Source organism: Hyaena hyaena, unplaced genomic scaffold, assembly GCF_003009895.1.
Source record: "Hyaena hyaena isolate Hyena2069 unplaced genomic scaffold, ASM300989v1 scaffold_638, whole genome shotgun sequence".
Classification (NCBI taxonomy): Eukaryota; Metazoa; Chordata; class Mammalia; order Carnivora; family Hyaenidae; genus Hyaena; species Hyaena hyaena.
The window spans coordinates 200,434-215,862 of NW_024081270.1; the positions used below are offsets into that span (position 1 = coordinate 200,434).

At 46.3% G+C, this 15,429-nt stretch overlaps 1 protein-coding gene across 1 annotated transcript; it reads left to right on the forward strand.

The window, feature by feature from the left end:
• The first annotated feature begins 2,317 nt into the window (after positions 1-2,317).
• On the forward strand, positions 2,318-10,617 carry MMP7 (matrix metallopeptidase 7). The gene is made up of 6 exons (XM_039216552.1): positions 2,318-2,425; positions 4,764-4,990; positions 5,077-5,225; positions 6,708-6,836; positions 8,627-8,788; positions 10,315-10,617. The coding sequence occupies exons 1-6, from the start codon at positions 2,318-2,320 to the stop codon at positions 10,338-10,340; spliced, it is 801 nt and encodes a 266-aa protein (XP_039072483.1). The 3' UTR covers positions 10,341-10,617.
• The last annotated feature ends 4,812 nt before the right edge of the window (positions 10,618-15,429 follow it).

The following is a 15,429-nucleotide window of genomic DNA, read 5'->3' on the forward strand; positions in this document are numbered from 1 at the left end:
AATTCTACATTATGCAAATTTCAACTACAATAAAAAAAAGCATGATTTTTCTTTTGAAATAAGTCACTCACAACCTATGTCTGCAGACCAGATCACCCTCATGAGCTCCAGATCTGATGTTCCAGCTGAAAATACCCAACCTCAATATCCAAAATGGATGTCATTGCTTAACCACAACCAAGTCCCTGCCTCCCTTGAAAAATTTACTTCTTGTTCCTTCTCCCAAAAGCCCTGTCTCTGTGATAACAGCACTTCTGTCCACTAAGTCCATCAATCTTTAATTCCCTCTTCCTCACTCCTGCCACAATCAGCAACTAGGCTTTAGCTTGGCTTTGTCTTCCTCAGCCCCACCTTCCATTGGGGTCGGAATTGCCTTCCTCTTTCTCATCCCAGCAGTCGGTCTTGGTTCAGGGCCTCTTCTTTCCTCTCTCACCTGGATTATTCAGTAACTTTTTCTTGACCTTTCTGCCTCTCTAATATCCCTCTACAGAGAGTCACCCCATCTTCAGAACAGCCACCAACATTTGCTCACAACATCACAAATCTGATAATGCCACTTTCTTCCTTTGAAATGTTCCTTGACACCATTTAGGGAAAAGTCAAAAGCCCCTAGCATGCAAGACTGGCTCTTCACAACTAGACCCCAGCCTCCTTTCCCAGCCACTCAGCTCCCAGCAGCACCGACGGCTCGCTCTTCATCCTGTCTTCTTCCTTCGATGTGCTCTTCCCATAAGGCCTACCCAGGGAGCCCCTGGTCACTCTCCCAAATCCAGCTCAAATGCACGGATGGTTCCTCAGTATACATGGGAAGGATTTGCTGTTTCCTCTGGCTGGTAGTATTGCCTGCTGAGAGCGTTTGTTCCACTATTTCAAGAGTTCAGTTTTTCGCTAATTACAATTTAGGGAAACAAGAGAAGAAAAGCCATCTTTCTTGCAACCCACAAATGAGTATTCAAGGGAGCCATTAAAATTTGTTTAAAATATTTGACAAAAACTGAGGACTGATGGATGTGGGGGGGGGGATGGGCATAGAGGAGGACACTTATGGGGATGAGCACTGAGTGTTATGTGGAAACTAATTTGACAATAAACTATTTGTAAAAAAAAAAAATTAAAAAACATTTAAAAACATTTAAAAAAATATTTGGAACATCTAATGCTTTTTGAATTACTAGAAATAGAAAATATATAGGGAATGTTTTGACCTTTAATTCAAAGCAAAGCTCAAGAAAACCTCATATAACCCATACTAGCTGACCCAAATCCATATGCAAATATTTTTTTATAAACATGTATTATGCACCTGTTACATGCCACACGCTGAATAAAGACAACCATGTCCTCAAGTATAACTGAACTGTGACGACACAGAATTAACGCATCTACGTGAAGAGAGCATATTTAATTTATTTTCTTAAGTAGGCTTCATGCCCAGCTCAGAACCCAGTGCCGGGCAGGAACTCAGGACCCTGAGATCAAGACCTCAGCTGAGATCAAAAGTCGGACCCTTAACCAACTGAGCCACCCAGGCGCCCTGCAAATTTAATTTATTCATCTGGAAAGTTTACTTTTGCTGACTCACTGCGCCCAACCTCCAGATGATTTAGGAGATGTTTGAAGAATTACATTTCCAGCTCCAGCATATCTGAGGGGTCTTCCATGATGTATTCCCGTCAAAAGCCATGGGACTCTCCCAAGGAATTTCAAATATGATGACAAAATGAGCAGGCGGTGTGGTGAGACAGAAACAGCAATGGGGTGGCCGTCAGGGCAAGTAACCCTGTGACCCGGACATAAATTCATCTGTCATTTTGGCTTCAGTTTCATCTTTGATAAAAACAAAGAAGTTGGACTCAACTCTTGACTTTGGTGATTGTTACAGAATGTTTGCTTAATAATTATTTGATGATTCGTATGTTTTTTGGTACTTTTTCCATGCATTTCAAATTTTTAAAAAATTCCTTTAAGATGCATCATACTACAGTAAGTCCTGAATGAAGCTCCCCAGTATTTTAAATTGAAAAGACAAGTCTTTTCTTGTAGCATTTTCATTTTGGCAAATAAAATGTGTTTTCTCATGGGTTAAATTTAAACAGCAAAGTTGGCGGGGGGGATCCTCTGAAAGGCAAATACCTTGTGTGCTTCCTGCCAATAAGGACATAAAACTTCCTTGTTGCCATTAACGAAAAATAACACATGCTTCCAAAGTTCTGTAGACATTGAAAAGAAAACACTCGCATGAGTCACTGGTTCCCACACGCGGGGCTGAGAAGCTCTATAAATGTGTGCAGCGGCCGGCAGAGAAGGCGGGGCGAGCATGCGGCTGGCGGTGCTGTGTGTCCTGTGTCTGCTGCCCGGTGGCCTGGCTCTGCTGCTCCCCTGGGAGGCGGGCGGCCTCAGTGAGCCACAGTGGAAACAGGCTCAGGTAGGTCCCTGCCTGCTCCCTGGCGGCTCCCAGGTCTCATCAGCGGCGCGAGGAAGCGTGTTTTTCAATTGGGATAGTTTTTCTGATGATATAAAATATTGGTTTTAAGCAAGTAGCTGTTGAGAGTGGGCTTCAGAGCCTGCGCGACCTGGGTTCATGCTCCCGCCCCTCCCGCCTCACTGTGCAGACACCGCGGGAATGTTCTGCTCTTCTGCGAGCTTCGGTATTCCCGGTGCAAGCTGGAGACGGTAGTGCCAGCGACCCAGGGGTGCTGTGGGGCCTGACGCAGTGTTCCCCCTCGATGAGTTGAAGTTGCTGATGTGATTATGTATTGTGGCTTGAGATTCTTTTCATAAAGAGCTGAGTGTCGCTCTTAAGACAAGGACTCCGGGTGACGGCTCGAAACCAGAAAACGAGGGTGGAGTTTCTGCTGTCCCCTTACAAGACAGTGGGGACGGTGGGTGGCCAGGCACTTGTGACTTTGTCCAACGGGGACAGAAATGCTGTGTTTCACAGCTCATGGAATTGTTCTAGTGAACAAGTGATAACAATGCCAACTATTATGCGCGCAACAATCATTGATTATAAACTGCCTCATATATTGTAGGTCAGTGAAGCTGTAGGACAGCTTCTTCTATCCCAGGAAGCAGAAGGAAAGTTACGTTCATTCATGTACTTGGTAATGCTAGCCGCGGGAGTCAAAGACAAGTCTTTCTGGTTCAAAAACCATGGTCTTTCCAATATACTACTTAACAAGCAAACTAATAAGTATAAATAGTTAACATTTGGTACAATAATGAGTTGTTTCCTCCTGACTATTGTTCATAAATTTAAGCCTTAAGCTACTTGTATTTCACATTAACTTTGACTTTGGGAAACTCCCCGTAGCACGTTACACTGAACCATGTGAAATTCCTGACATTTGACTGTTTTTTTAACCTGCAAAACAGCAACTTCACAAGATTCAACTAATGGGTTCTCTTGTAGCAGTACATTTGCAAGAATATTGAGTCCCTGTACTTAGTACACCAATAAACCAGAGAAACCAGAAAAATTCATATCAGGGATCCAAAAAGATTTCTTCCAGAAGAGTGTCCTTGTAAAGCCTGTAGTTCAGGACGGGATAAAAGCACCTGGAGGCCTCAGTCAGTTAAGTGTCCGACTTCAGTTCAGGTCATGATCTCAAGGATCATGGGTTCAAGTCCCACATCAGGCTCTCAGCTGTCAGCACGGAACCCCCTTCAGATCATCTGCACCCCCAGCCCCTCCCCTGCTCACTCTCTCTCTCCCCCCACTAAAATAAATAAATAAACTTAGAAAGAAAGAAAGGAAAGAAAGAAAGAAAGAGAGGGAGGGAGGGAGGGAGGAGGAAGAAAGAAAGAAATGTACCTCCTATGGTTCCTTATGGGGTGACCCTGTGCTGACTTTCTTCTCTGAGCCATGACTTGTCATGACAAAGCCACCCCTCCTTCCCATGGTGGCTCGAGTTTAAATGTATATAAAGACCTTGGCATTGTCCCTGCCGGTCACAGGTGCTCAGTACAAGCTCTTGTGAAGCCACTGCTCCAATTTCATTCACTTTTTACTTTTTCCTACCCAGGCTGCTGGACCACCATGCTCATATGTAGACACTTGGGTCCTTTAAGAAAGTGCCAAGGGCCCAGCTGCACATGGAATACACCTGGGGGACCTGCCCTGTCCTGCAGCCTCGAGGTGTGGGGTCTGCTGGAGACTGAGCAATGGAAAGGGCCCAGGACTGGCAGTGAGGAGGCAGGGCCGGTTCTGGGACTGATCTAATAGGTGACCCAGGACACATCGCCCAGCTGCTACGAGCTTTGCTGTCTTCCCCTGGAGAATATGCACATGAAACACAATAGTTTCACAATATCCTTTTCCGGGACTAAAACTTTAAGGCCCTTTAACCTCAGCTAGGGCCAGACCTCTAGGGAGTCTCAGGTATGGCTGCTGACCTCGAACCTCCCCACAGCACCTCTGCCGCGCCGCGTGGGGACACACCGGGTGCTCTTCCCAATGGGCTAGTACACGCGAGTCTGTGTTTTATAAAGTGTACAGTGTGTTTCTCCTCAAAACAGTTAATGGGGTAAAAGGGGAAATGGAGGGACTCTTTTGTTCATGAAATGGAAGGACTGCGCATCATGATCAATATTGAATTTTCATCTCATTCATGCACACTTATTTTACTTCATGGCTATGTAACGATTCTGTCTTCAAACCACTGTCTGAGTCCACAGGAGTCGGAGGCAAAGATGTATAGACCTCAGAGACATAAGGAGAAGACAGTGAATATGATGATAAAACAATTTCTTTTTTCCAACAGGAGTATCTCAAGAGATTCTACCCATCTGACTCAAAATCGAGGGCTCCCAATCGCTTTGGAGCCCAACTCAAGGAGATGCAGAAGTTCTTTCGCCTGCCGGAAACCGGAGTGCTGGACTCCCGCGTGATAATAATAATGCGGAAGCCCAGATGTGGACTTCCGGATATTGGGGAGTACTTGCCATCTAAACACAGGCCAAAGTGGACTTCCAAAGTGGTCACCTACAGGTTAGTTTTCCTTCGTCTCATTAGGGCAGAGACAACTAAAGCCCTCTTCCTAGAAGGTCAAACCTTGTTTTCTTGTTTGCTACCAGGATCGTATCATATACCCGAGACTTACCACGTGTCACAGTGAATCAATTAGTGGCAAAGGCCTTGAATATGTGGAGCAAAGAGATCCCACTGTCCTTCAGGAGAGTTATACTGGGAACTGCCGATATCATGATTGGCTTTGCAAGAGGAGGTAAGGAAGTTTCCGGCAGGCTGGTCCTGTGTGCTGTTTGCTTGTTGTTTATATCACGTCTTCCTCTTTTCAGGATTTACGATCTTTATGACCTTTATATATGATATGCATATGACATATATAATGATGTATGTATGTCACTATACTTTTTCTAAGTTTATTAATTTAGAGCCACTTTTTTTATATGAGTTTATTTCTTTTGAGAGAGAGAGTGAGCGGGGGAGGGACAGAGAGAGAAGGAGAGAGAATCCCAAGCAGGCTCCGAACTGTCAGCACAGACCCCCACGTGGGACTCAATCCCGTGAACCGTGAGGGCATGACCAGAGATGAAACCAAGACGCTTAACAGACTGAAACACGCAGGCACCTCTAGAGCCACAAGAGGGGTGCCACATGGTGGCCCATGAGCTGAATCTGGCCCACGATCTATTTTTGTAAATAAATTTTTATCCTTTTTTTTTTTTTTGTGGGCAGTTCCAGCATTTTGTTAAAAAATATTAATTAGAACACAATGCTGGTCCTTCATTTTCCTGCTGTCAGTGACGGCTTTGGGGCTACAGTGGGAGAGCTTAGCGGTTGTGACAGCTACCACCACGCTTATCCTAAATCACTTACTATGTGGTCCTTTACAGAAAACGCTTACAACCCGTTTTGTAGCATAAACCCTGATAGATGTGTACATGTGTACGTGTGTATCTATGGGTTACAATATACCCAACATCAGCCCTAAACCAAGAGAAGGGGCTACAACTCCAAAGGCCCGGTGGTCTCCCGGATGGCCTGTTGCCAGCACCCTCGGTCTGGTAGGAAAGCAGAAATAGAGAGCTTTCACCGCACAGGGCTTACCGAGATTCAACCCACCTACAGGAACTGCTATTATGGGGCACTGCCCGGGCGCTGTGAATTTAGCTGAAATTTCTCCTCCAGCACAGTGCTGACAGCGCCAAAAGAAAACGTCGCAGAAGGCGCTAATCGTGGCGCTCCCGGGCTTTCAGGAAGTGGTAAACTGGATTCAGCCTGATTCCAGTTCAAAAACAAACATCCCCGCGTCACAAAGAAAAGCCCGGCGAAATTCGTGCCGGCGCTGCGCACGGCCCTCCGGAGACCGGCTGTGGCGCCCGCGGCTCGCACGCTGGGCTTCCCAGGAACGGGGCACTAAACGGTACCCACGTGCGTTCCTTTCTCCATCCTGCCCGGGGAGAGGGGGGAGCGTCACAGCCACGTGGCCCTGGAAGCGGGACGTGGGCGGGACGTGGGCGGGACGTGGGCGGGACGGGAGGTGTCGGGGCAGCTTTCAGTCTCGCGCGGAGGCCGGGCTGCGCCGCGGATTTGTGGAAGAACGTTCCTGCAGCGCCGCACGCGCATGCGCCCTGCGGGGGACGGCGCGCCGGCGACCTGGACGGCCGAGCTTCGCGGCCGCGGCCACTGGAGCGACCCCGGGATGAAGGCCGGTCGCTAAGGGCAACCGCCCTCTTCGTTTCAGCCCACGGGGACTTCTACCCATTCGACGGGCCCGGCGGCACGCTGGCTCACGCCTTCGAGCCGGGGCCGGGCCTGGGAGGAGACGCTCACTTCGACGAGGACGAGCGCTGGGCGGACGGCCGCGGAGTCGGTGAGCCCCGCGCCGCCCCTGCCCCGCGCGTGCCCGCAGACGCCGACCTCGAGCGCCGCGTCACGGGATGATAAGTACTGACCCTTCGTTAGCTGCGGTGACCGCACCCTGTGCTTTACATGTGTTATTTCACGTCCCGTGCTCGTATGCTGTGTGCACAGAAGCTGGAAGGGGGCACAAACCACGCGGGGGTCACCCTGCCCGACCTCCACCAGCCACTCCCTGTGTGTCTCTAGCCAAGTTATTTGACTTCTCTGAGCCTCGGTTTCCATCTGTGAACTGGGACTATAAAGAATTCCCACCTCACAGGATTCTTGTTTAAATTGAATGAGATAGTGTGTCCACAGCGCTTAGCATAGTGTTTGGGATACCTTAATAGTTTGCTAAATTAGAGTTCTTTCTTTATATTTCCCCAAAGTAAGGTGTTTTTGGGTTTTTTTTTTAAGTTTACTTATTTAAGAGACAGAAAGAGAGAGAGAGTGGGGGAGGGGCAGAGAGAGAGAGAGAGAGAGAAACACAGACAGAAGATCCCAAGCAGTCTCCGCACTGTCAGTGCAGAGCCTGATGCAGAGGCTCAAACTCACGAACCATGAGATCATGGCTTGAGCCAAAGTCAGGAGTCTTATACTTAACCAACAGAGCCACCCAAGCACCCCGTGAAAAGAAAGCATTTAAAAGGACTCTGAGTCTCTCTCTCTCTCTTAAGTTTTATTTATTTATTTTGAGAGAAAGAGAGAGAGAATCCCTAGAAGGCTCTGCACTGTCAGCACAAAGCCCTTAGTGGGGCTTGATCCCATGAGCCCATGACCTTAGCTGAAATCAAGAGTCAGACATTTTTACCACCTGAGCTCCCAGGTGCAGCAGTAAGTTTGTTTTCCTGGAGGAGAAAGAGAAGCAGAGACTATGATGTTTGGGAGTTGTTGACAATTCTGAGATCATTGACTGTGGTTCAAAAGGAACCCACGCCGTAGCCCCGCCTGTCAAGGGACCACAGACCCCCAGGACACTAATGGAGAAAAGTTCTGGTGTGAATAATACAAGGTGGAGATGATTCTAAAAGTAAATACGTTAAACAAACTCACGTGCCTGCCAAGGGTCCCGGAAAGGGAGGTCGGGGCCTGTGCGACAGGAGGTCACCAGCACAGATGTGCCTGATGCGGTGACACTGGTGGCCGCGTACCCTGTGCTAACAGCCCCCGGCTGCCCCTTGTGAGTCTGAGGAGGGGAGGACAGCCAGGAGGATGAGAACGTGAATGGAGCACAGCCGGAGGCTCCCGGACCTGCTGCCTTTTAGTGTGGGCACCCTCATAGCTGCCTCCTTCTCCCTGACCCCCCGCGCCGCCGTCTGTGAGCGACTAGCCACTGTCCGCAGGTACAGGGGGCTCTCACCGCTGACAGCTCCACATGACTGCCTCCGAGAAGCAGAGGAGGAACTGATAGGTTTGTCCGTTTTCTAGTCTCAGGCAGGTAGGGAGAAGAGCAGGGGCTCAAGCTTGGGTCCAGATGCCCCAGGAGCCTCTGCCTTCCCTCCAGAAAACTGCTATGTGACCGGAGGGGGAGCACGTGAACAGAACAACTGCCCTTTCCTTCAGCGGCAGCAGAGGGCTGACATTAAAGCTCCTGTGATTCTCCTTCTCAGCCGCCCCCACGCGTGAGGCCTCCCAGCAGGCGAGCTGCAGAGGCTCCCTAGACTGCATTTTCACAGCTGCTCTGTCTTCTGTTACAAATCCTCCATGTCTTTATTCACATGGCTGCTTCTGTCATTACCGTGTATTACTCTTCGGTTGCAGGAATTAACTTCCTATTTGTTGCAACCCATGAACTTGGCCATTCTCTGGGCCTGGGCCACTCGTCTGATCCTGACTCCGTCATGTACCCCACCTATGGAGCCGGGGACTCTGAGAATTTTCAGCTCTCACCGGGCGATATCAGAGAAATCCAGGAATTATATGGTAATATTCATGATTTCCCATCGGGGGCTTTCTCATGGTCTCCTGGGGGCGGGCTTGAACAGGAAAGGCTGGGAAACTTGGAGAAACACCTTGCAATGTACACCTCAAGCCCACTGAGGGGAGAGATTTGAGACCTTAGACACCCCGAAGGTAGCCAGGCTATTACATGCAATGAGGATATTGATTTCACGTTTTCAGTAACACGGTATCATTTAGTAAACTCATGAAAATGACCCTCCTAAGGTGTTTTTCCCCCCAAGCTGCCACTCCATGTTCTTTCTTACTCAGTTCAGATACTTTCAGAGAGTGTCCCCCTGAGGGGATGCCCTGAGGAGTAGAGCATCTTCCTCACAGCTACCTAAGGTTCTGAAAGAACAGAGAAGCGACCAAAGCCCTTCCATCGGATGGGGTGATGTCCTCAAGAGAAAATTACCCCTAGAATAAAGTGCATATAAGCCCTCAGTGGAACCTACAATTTACTATTTATTGGAATTTCCTAAACTGTGTTCCCGGAACACTGAGTGGTCCCACAAGACAATTCCCTATGTACCTACTGCATTTCGGGTGCACAGGTTACTCAAGAGTCCCTCCCACGCTTGCTGAACTCAGCACTCCCTGAGTGGGAATCCTTTCCATGCAACACTGAGAGAGCCCTCACAGAACAGCGCTGCTGAGAGCACATTTTGGGAAATACCGTGTAGCTGTACCCTAAAGTTCTGGCTCAAATTGCTGCTGCTGTCAAAAAAATTCACAAACCACTGACAACTGTCGATAAAGTTACCACCAACAAAACAGAAAGTAGTGCCTCCCCTTACATACCTGTGAGATTCATGGAGCACTCTATGGCCTGCATTACTGTCTTAGAACCTTAAAAAAAAAAAAAGTAGAAAGGGATCAAAAAAGGAACAGATTAGATTTCACATGAAGAAGACCGACCAAGGCATTAAATTCTTACGTGTTAGACACTGAGGTGCCCCCGAGTCAACATTGGAAAGAGGTAACTTCTGGACAAATGAGAGCAAGATTTAATTATATAGGTTTTAAATAGAGTGAGTTCATTAATCCAAGAAGTCATATGCTTAGAAAATATAAATTCAAAAGAATATGATTAAACTCACAGATGGAAAATTCTCGATGTTCTTTTCAGAATAATAAAAACAAAACTAGCATTCAGTGTACCCAGCATTTCACAAGCATTAGTTCATTTAAGACAACAGTCCAATGAGTGGTGCCTTCATCAGGCACGTGATCTAATACTGAGAGTGGCTAAGTAGAACTTTATCCAAGATCACACCCTGATGAAACGGCAGAGACGGGGAAGGGAGACGTCGGCACCCAGGGCCTGCCTCCCACCCAGCACGACCTCCTTAGCCTTCTGAGATTGTTGTTCAGAACCTTTGTTACAGACACTTAAATCAGCTGCATGACCCTGTCGCTGCTGTGACATGTCTTCTGTTCTTAGCATCTTAGGCTGGGTTTTGTGTGTTTTATACCATGTGAGATGGTCTTATTTTCTCTCTGAACAGGAAAGAGTAGTTCAAGAAGGAAGTAGGAACTTCAGGGAGAGCACACGTTCATTCATCGGATTCCTTGTAACTGTTATCCAACCAGAGCTAACAGAAGAGGTCCCTGAACTCCGCTGAGTGCTGACTTGGCTCTTGCCTATATTGTGGTTGGTTTTCACGTGTTTCTGTCTCTCCTTCTGGGGATAAGCCCCTTTATGGCATGAGTGTGTCATTCATCGATGACTTTCCTCAAGCAACTTGCACTTGGTAGATATTAATAAATGTTAAATACACGGATAAATAAAGCTTGTATTCCATGGTAAAGGATTTCTCCTGGGAAATATGCTGCACAGTGAGATCAAAGACTGAAACAAGCAAACAGACCAACAAGAATCCCACCGCATCATTCTGGGTCTTCAGCTGCACTCGCTCCATCACCGCGTGGGCAGGGAGGGAGGTTCAGCCCCTCTCGTTCTCCAGCCCCTCTCATTTGCTCGTGTGGCCCAAAGGCTGCTGAGTTCCCCTTACTGTCTTGGTCCAAGCTCTCATTGTCAGTATTCTGCCAGTCCAGGTCTTTCCACAAAATGCATGTGAATACCCAAGGATTTCCATCCCCATAGTCACTTCTGGTTGAGTTCAGCCACCATCCAATTTCCCTGCCTCTCTCCTGATACGGCTGCTCCTCAGGGCCCACCCAGACATCAGTCCCATCCTCTTCTCTTTACCTGACTGCCAGAGCATTGAAGACGTGCATCAACAGTGGGGTTCACTCCCCACCAGGACAGTGACATCAAACACACCCGAAATTGGACATAATCCCCCTCCCTCAATCTTTCACCTCCCCCAGCATCAGTAGCTTCTCACTGGCTGCCCACCTCCCCAGGCCCCAACTTCCTATCCTCAGGTCTATACCCCATTCCTTCTGACTTCTCCCAGAAACTCATTTTCCCTATGTCCACACAGCTCACTCTGTAGCGTGGAGACCCACTAATGTGTTTCTGTGGGAGAAGCACTCTCTGAGAAGAAAACTTGATAATTTTCAAGCAAACTTGATAATAGGGCAATGGAAATGATCAAGTGTGAGGAAGAACAGGAAAAAGGGTCAAAGAAAAGTGAGCGTAGCCTCACATACCCATGGGGCACCATCGAACCCCCACGATGGGGCTGTTGGTAATGGGCAAGGCTCTGTCTGTGAGAAAAGGGGAGGGCATCTGTGGAAAATGGTCATACCTTCCACTCAATTTTGCTGTGAACTTAAAACTGCCCAAAAAAATAAAGTCTTCAGTTTAGAAAAACAAACTTACAGATTAAAAATTAAATTACAATTTGGATTTTTTTTTAATCAACAAAATTCACAAACTTTTACCTAGATGGACTGAGGGAAAAAAAGAGAGAAGGCTCAAATTACTAAAATTAGCTACAAGAGTGAGGACATTACTACTGATTCTATAGAAAAAAATTTAAAAGTAAGACAACACTGTAAGCAATTGTACACCAAGAAATTGGATAACGTAGACAATTGGACAACGTAGACATTGACAAATGGACAAATTCTTCAAACACAAAACCTACCAAGATTAAATCATGAAGAAAGAGAAAGTCTAAATAGACCTGTAATTAGTAAAAAGATTAAATTAGCAATCAAAAATCTCCTGGCAAAGGAAAGCCCAGGACTGAAGGCTTCACCAGTGAACTCCACCAAACCTCTAAAGGAGAACTGAAGTCAACTCCTTTCAAACTTTTCCAAAAGTTTAAAGAGGAAAGAACACACCCTTACTCATTCTATAAAGCCAACATTACCCTTAGAGCAAGACAAAAATAGGACAAGAAAACTAAAGCCAATAGTCCTTATGAAATTGATGCAGAAATTCTCAATAAGGCGCTAGCAAACCAAATTTGGCAGCATAGTAAAAGGATTATACACCAAGCAGGTAGGTTTTATTCCTGGGAAACAAACATGATACGATGGTAACAAAAATCAATCAGTGTAATACACCACATTAAGAGAAAGAAGGGGGAAACCTCATAATTGTCTTAGTTGATGTGGAAATATATTTGACAAAATTCAAACCCTTTTATGATGAAAACATCAATACACTAGGAATTGAAGGAAACCCCTCCAACATGATAAAAATATGAAACCCCCACAACAAACATCATACTCAGTGGTGAAAGACAAATCTTTTCCCGTAAGGTCAGAACAAGACAAGGATGCCTGGTTTGGCCGCCGCTACCCAACATCACACTGGAAGTCCTAAGCACAGCAGTTAGACAACAGAAATAGAAGACATCCAAAATGAAAAGGAAGAAGTAAAATTATTTCAGTTCACAGATGATAAGATCTTGTATGTAAAAACCCGAACCCTAAAGATTGCATGTGTGCAAGTGTACACATGCATGCACAATAATAAACTAATAATAATGAACTAGTAAGTTCAGCAAGGTGGCAGGATACAAAGTTAACAAGCAAATATCAGTTGCAGTTCTGCACGTGAACAATGAACAATCTGAAAAGGAAATTAAGAAAACCATTCCATTAATAATTATGTCAAAAAGAAAAAATACTTGGGAACTAACAAAGGAGATGAAAGACTTGTATTATAAAAACTGTAAAACGTTTCTGAAAGACATCAAAGAAGACAAATAGTGGGAAGATCCCATGTTCATGGATTGGAAGACTTAATATTGTTAAAATGTCAATACCACCCAAAGTGATCTACAGATTTAATGCAGAAAGAGACAAGCTTATGCTAAAATTCATATGGAATTTCAAGGGACCCTGAATAGCCAAAACAATCCTGAGAAAGAAGAACAAAGCTAGAAAATTCACACTTCCTGATTTCAAATTACTACAAAGTCACAGTAATCAGCACCGGATGCTTACCAGCATAAAGAGAGACATAGAAACCAGCGGAATAGAAGAGAGAGTCCAGAATGAGCCCTCACATACATGGTCAAAGGATTATTCCGGTGCCTACACAGAAAACAAACTTTGATCATTAGTCATTCAACAAACATTCACTGAGTCAGGAACTTGGGGATGAAGAAGCCTATGAAGGTGAAAGACACATACACGTACCTCCCAGAATCTCAAAGTCTGGTGAACAGAGCAGACATTTGGGAAGTTATTATAACACACTGTGTTAAGTGCCACTGTAAAGGGCTGTGCCGTGTGTAATGAGTTTCTGAACTACATTCTACAAACTAGCGCACCGCAGCTCATGCAAGTCCAAAACTCCAGTGTGACCATCAGGTAGTCTGGACAAGTAGGGCGTCTCTAACAGGCTTGGGAGCCCCTGCCAGCCCAGACAAGACTGTCTCACAACGATGATGTAACGAAGACTTTGCAGACCCTGGACCTGCACCCTAGTCTGAAGGCTCCTCCCACCTACTCCGCTGTGTCCCCTCTGTCCCTCCTAGAGGCCGGAAGGATTCCCAGCCATAAATCTTGCATGTCTAATCTCGACCTGGCACTCGCTCTTCTAGGACCTGAACTAACACAAAGGATGTCTCAGTAATCTATCACTGCACTAAAACACTACCCTAAATAGTGGCTCACAACAACAATCATTTTATTAAATCTCGTGATCTTGTGGGTCAGGAATTTGGGCAAGTCTCCCCAGGGTAATTCTTTTGTTTCATGGGACAGACGGGCTGCTTCTGAGTGTCTGAGACGCTTCCACTCACATGTCTGACACATTGCAGGTGGCTGGAGATCAGGGCTCAGAAGGGACTGTCAGCCCTATAGCATACACATAGTCTCTCCAGCATGAGATGAAAACGTGACCGGACTTCACACACGGTGGCTCAGGGCTCAAAGGGCACGTGTTCCCACAAGGAGGGAGCTGGAGAGCCCTTTGTATATAACCTCGGAGGTCATGTAGCATCGCTGGTGTCAGAGTCCGCTGGTCAAAGTAACCACAAGCCCTCCTACAGTAAAGACAGGGTACACATGCCACCTTGATATGAGAAGCACCAAAAAAATTGAGGTTATGCTTTAAAACTGCCACATGGGGTCATCCTTCCTCTTATGAAACCATCTACCAGTCACACCAGAGAGTTCTTCATTCTAACAGCAAGTGCACTCGCTGTAATTAAATGCTGTAAGGCTTGGCAAAGATGAGTCCCAGTTTGTACCCCCTTGGCCACTACAGCCCAGACATCAGTGCCCCAACCAACAAAGAGAGGATTCAGTGTTAGTGCTTTACTGTTCCAGAGACAGATGAATCTATAGACGGTGGTGACCATGGCCGTGTCTTTGGGGGTAGATGTTACATTTTCTGCAGGTATGGAAAGCTGTCGTGCAACATGACTCTGCCCACTTATTCACTGACCTTTCTATGCATGTGAAAGCGTAACTCTGATTACCAGCAAGTGGGAAGAGGACGATGAACTGCACTTTGGCCTGAGCTCTAGCTAAGGGCAGCTGTGATCTGTGGCAGCATTAACAAGTGAGGAGAAACATGGCCTCATGATTGCCAAAGGTTGATATGTCAACGTTGAGGGAACAGCACAGGCTTTCATCCCTGCTGTCTTTCGCTGAGACATTTTCCTGAGGATTATAGACTTTAGAACCCAGGACCAGAGGCTGTCCCTGATTATAAAGTAACAGTGGACTTGCTCTCTCTGGCTTGGATGATGATGGCTGTGGAGTTCATTCCATGTGCAGGTGTATGGGCTACACATTCGCCTGAAAGAGATCTTGAGAACAACCTCCGCTTATTCAGATGCACTTGACAGGCTTCTTTCTCTTGCCGCTCAGATTAGCAAACTTGCCTAGCTGCAAATAAAAACAAGCAACTCTATAGAAAGATTGGTAAACTTATATAATAGGCTGAAGTTCTGTTTGAACTTAACACCTATTCTACTTCCTCAGTTTACCTGTAACTAGATCACACACAGGGAAGAATCCATCTCAAAGTACCTAGACCACAACTTCTTAATCTATGGAATCATGCCGGTACAAACACCATGCTCAATCTATACTTCTTTAAGCTTCTCCCCACCCCGTTCCCCTGTGATATTGGTAGGAATGGTGGATTTCTGGGCAGAAAAGACAATGTGTATGTCTGAATTGTTCAGAACTAGAAACTTAGTGATTAGCATGATCGCTGGCACACAGAAGTCATCTAATAA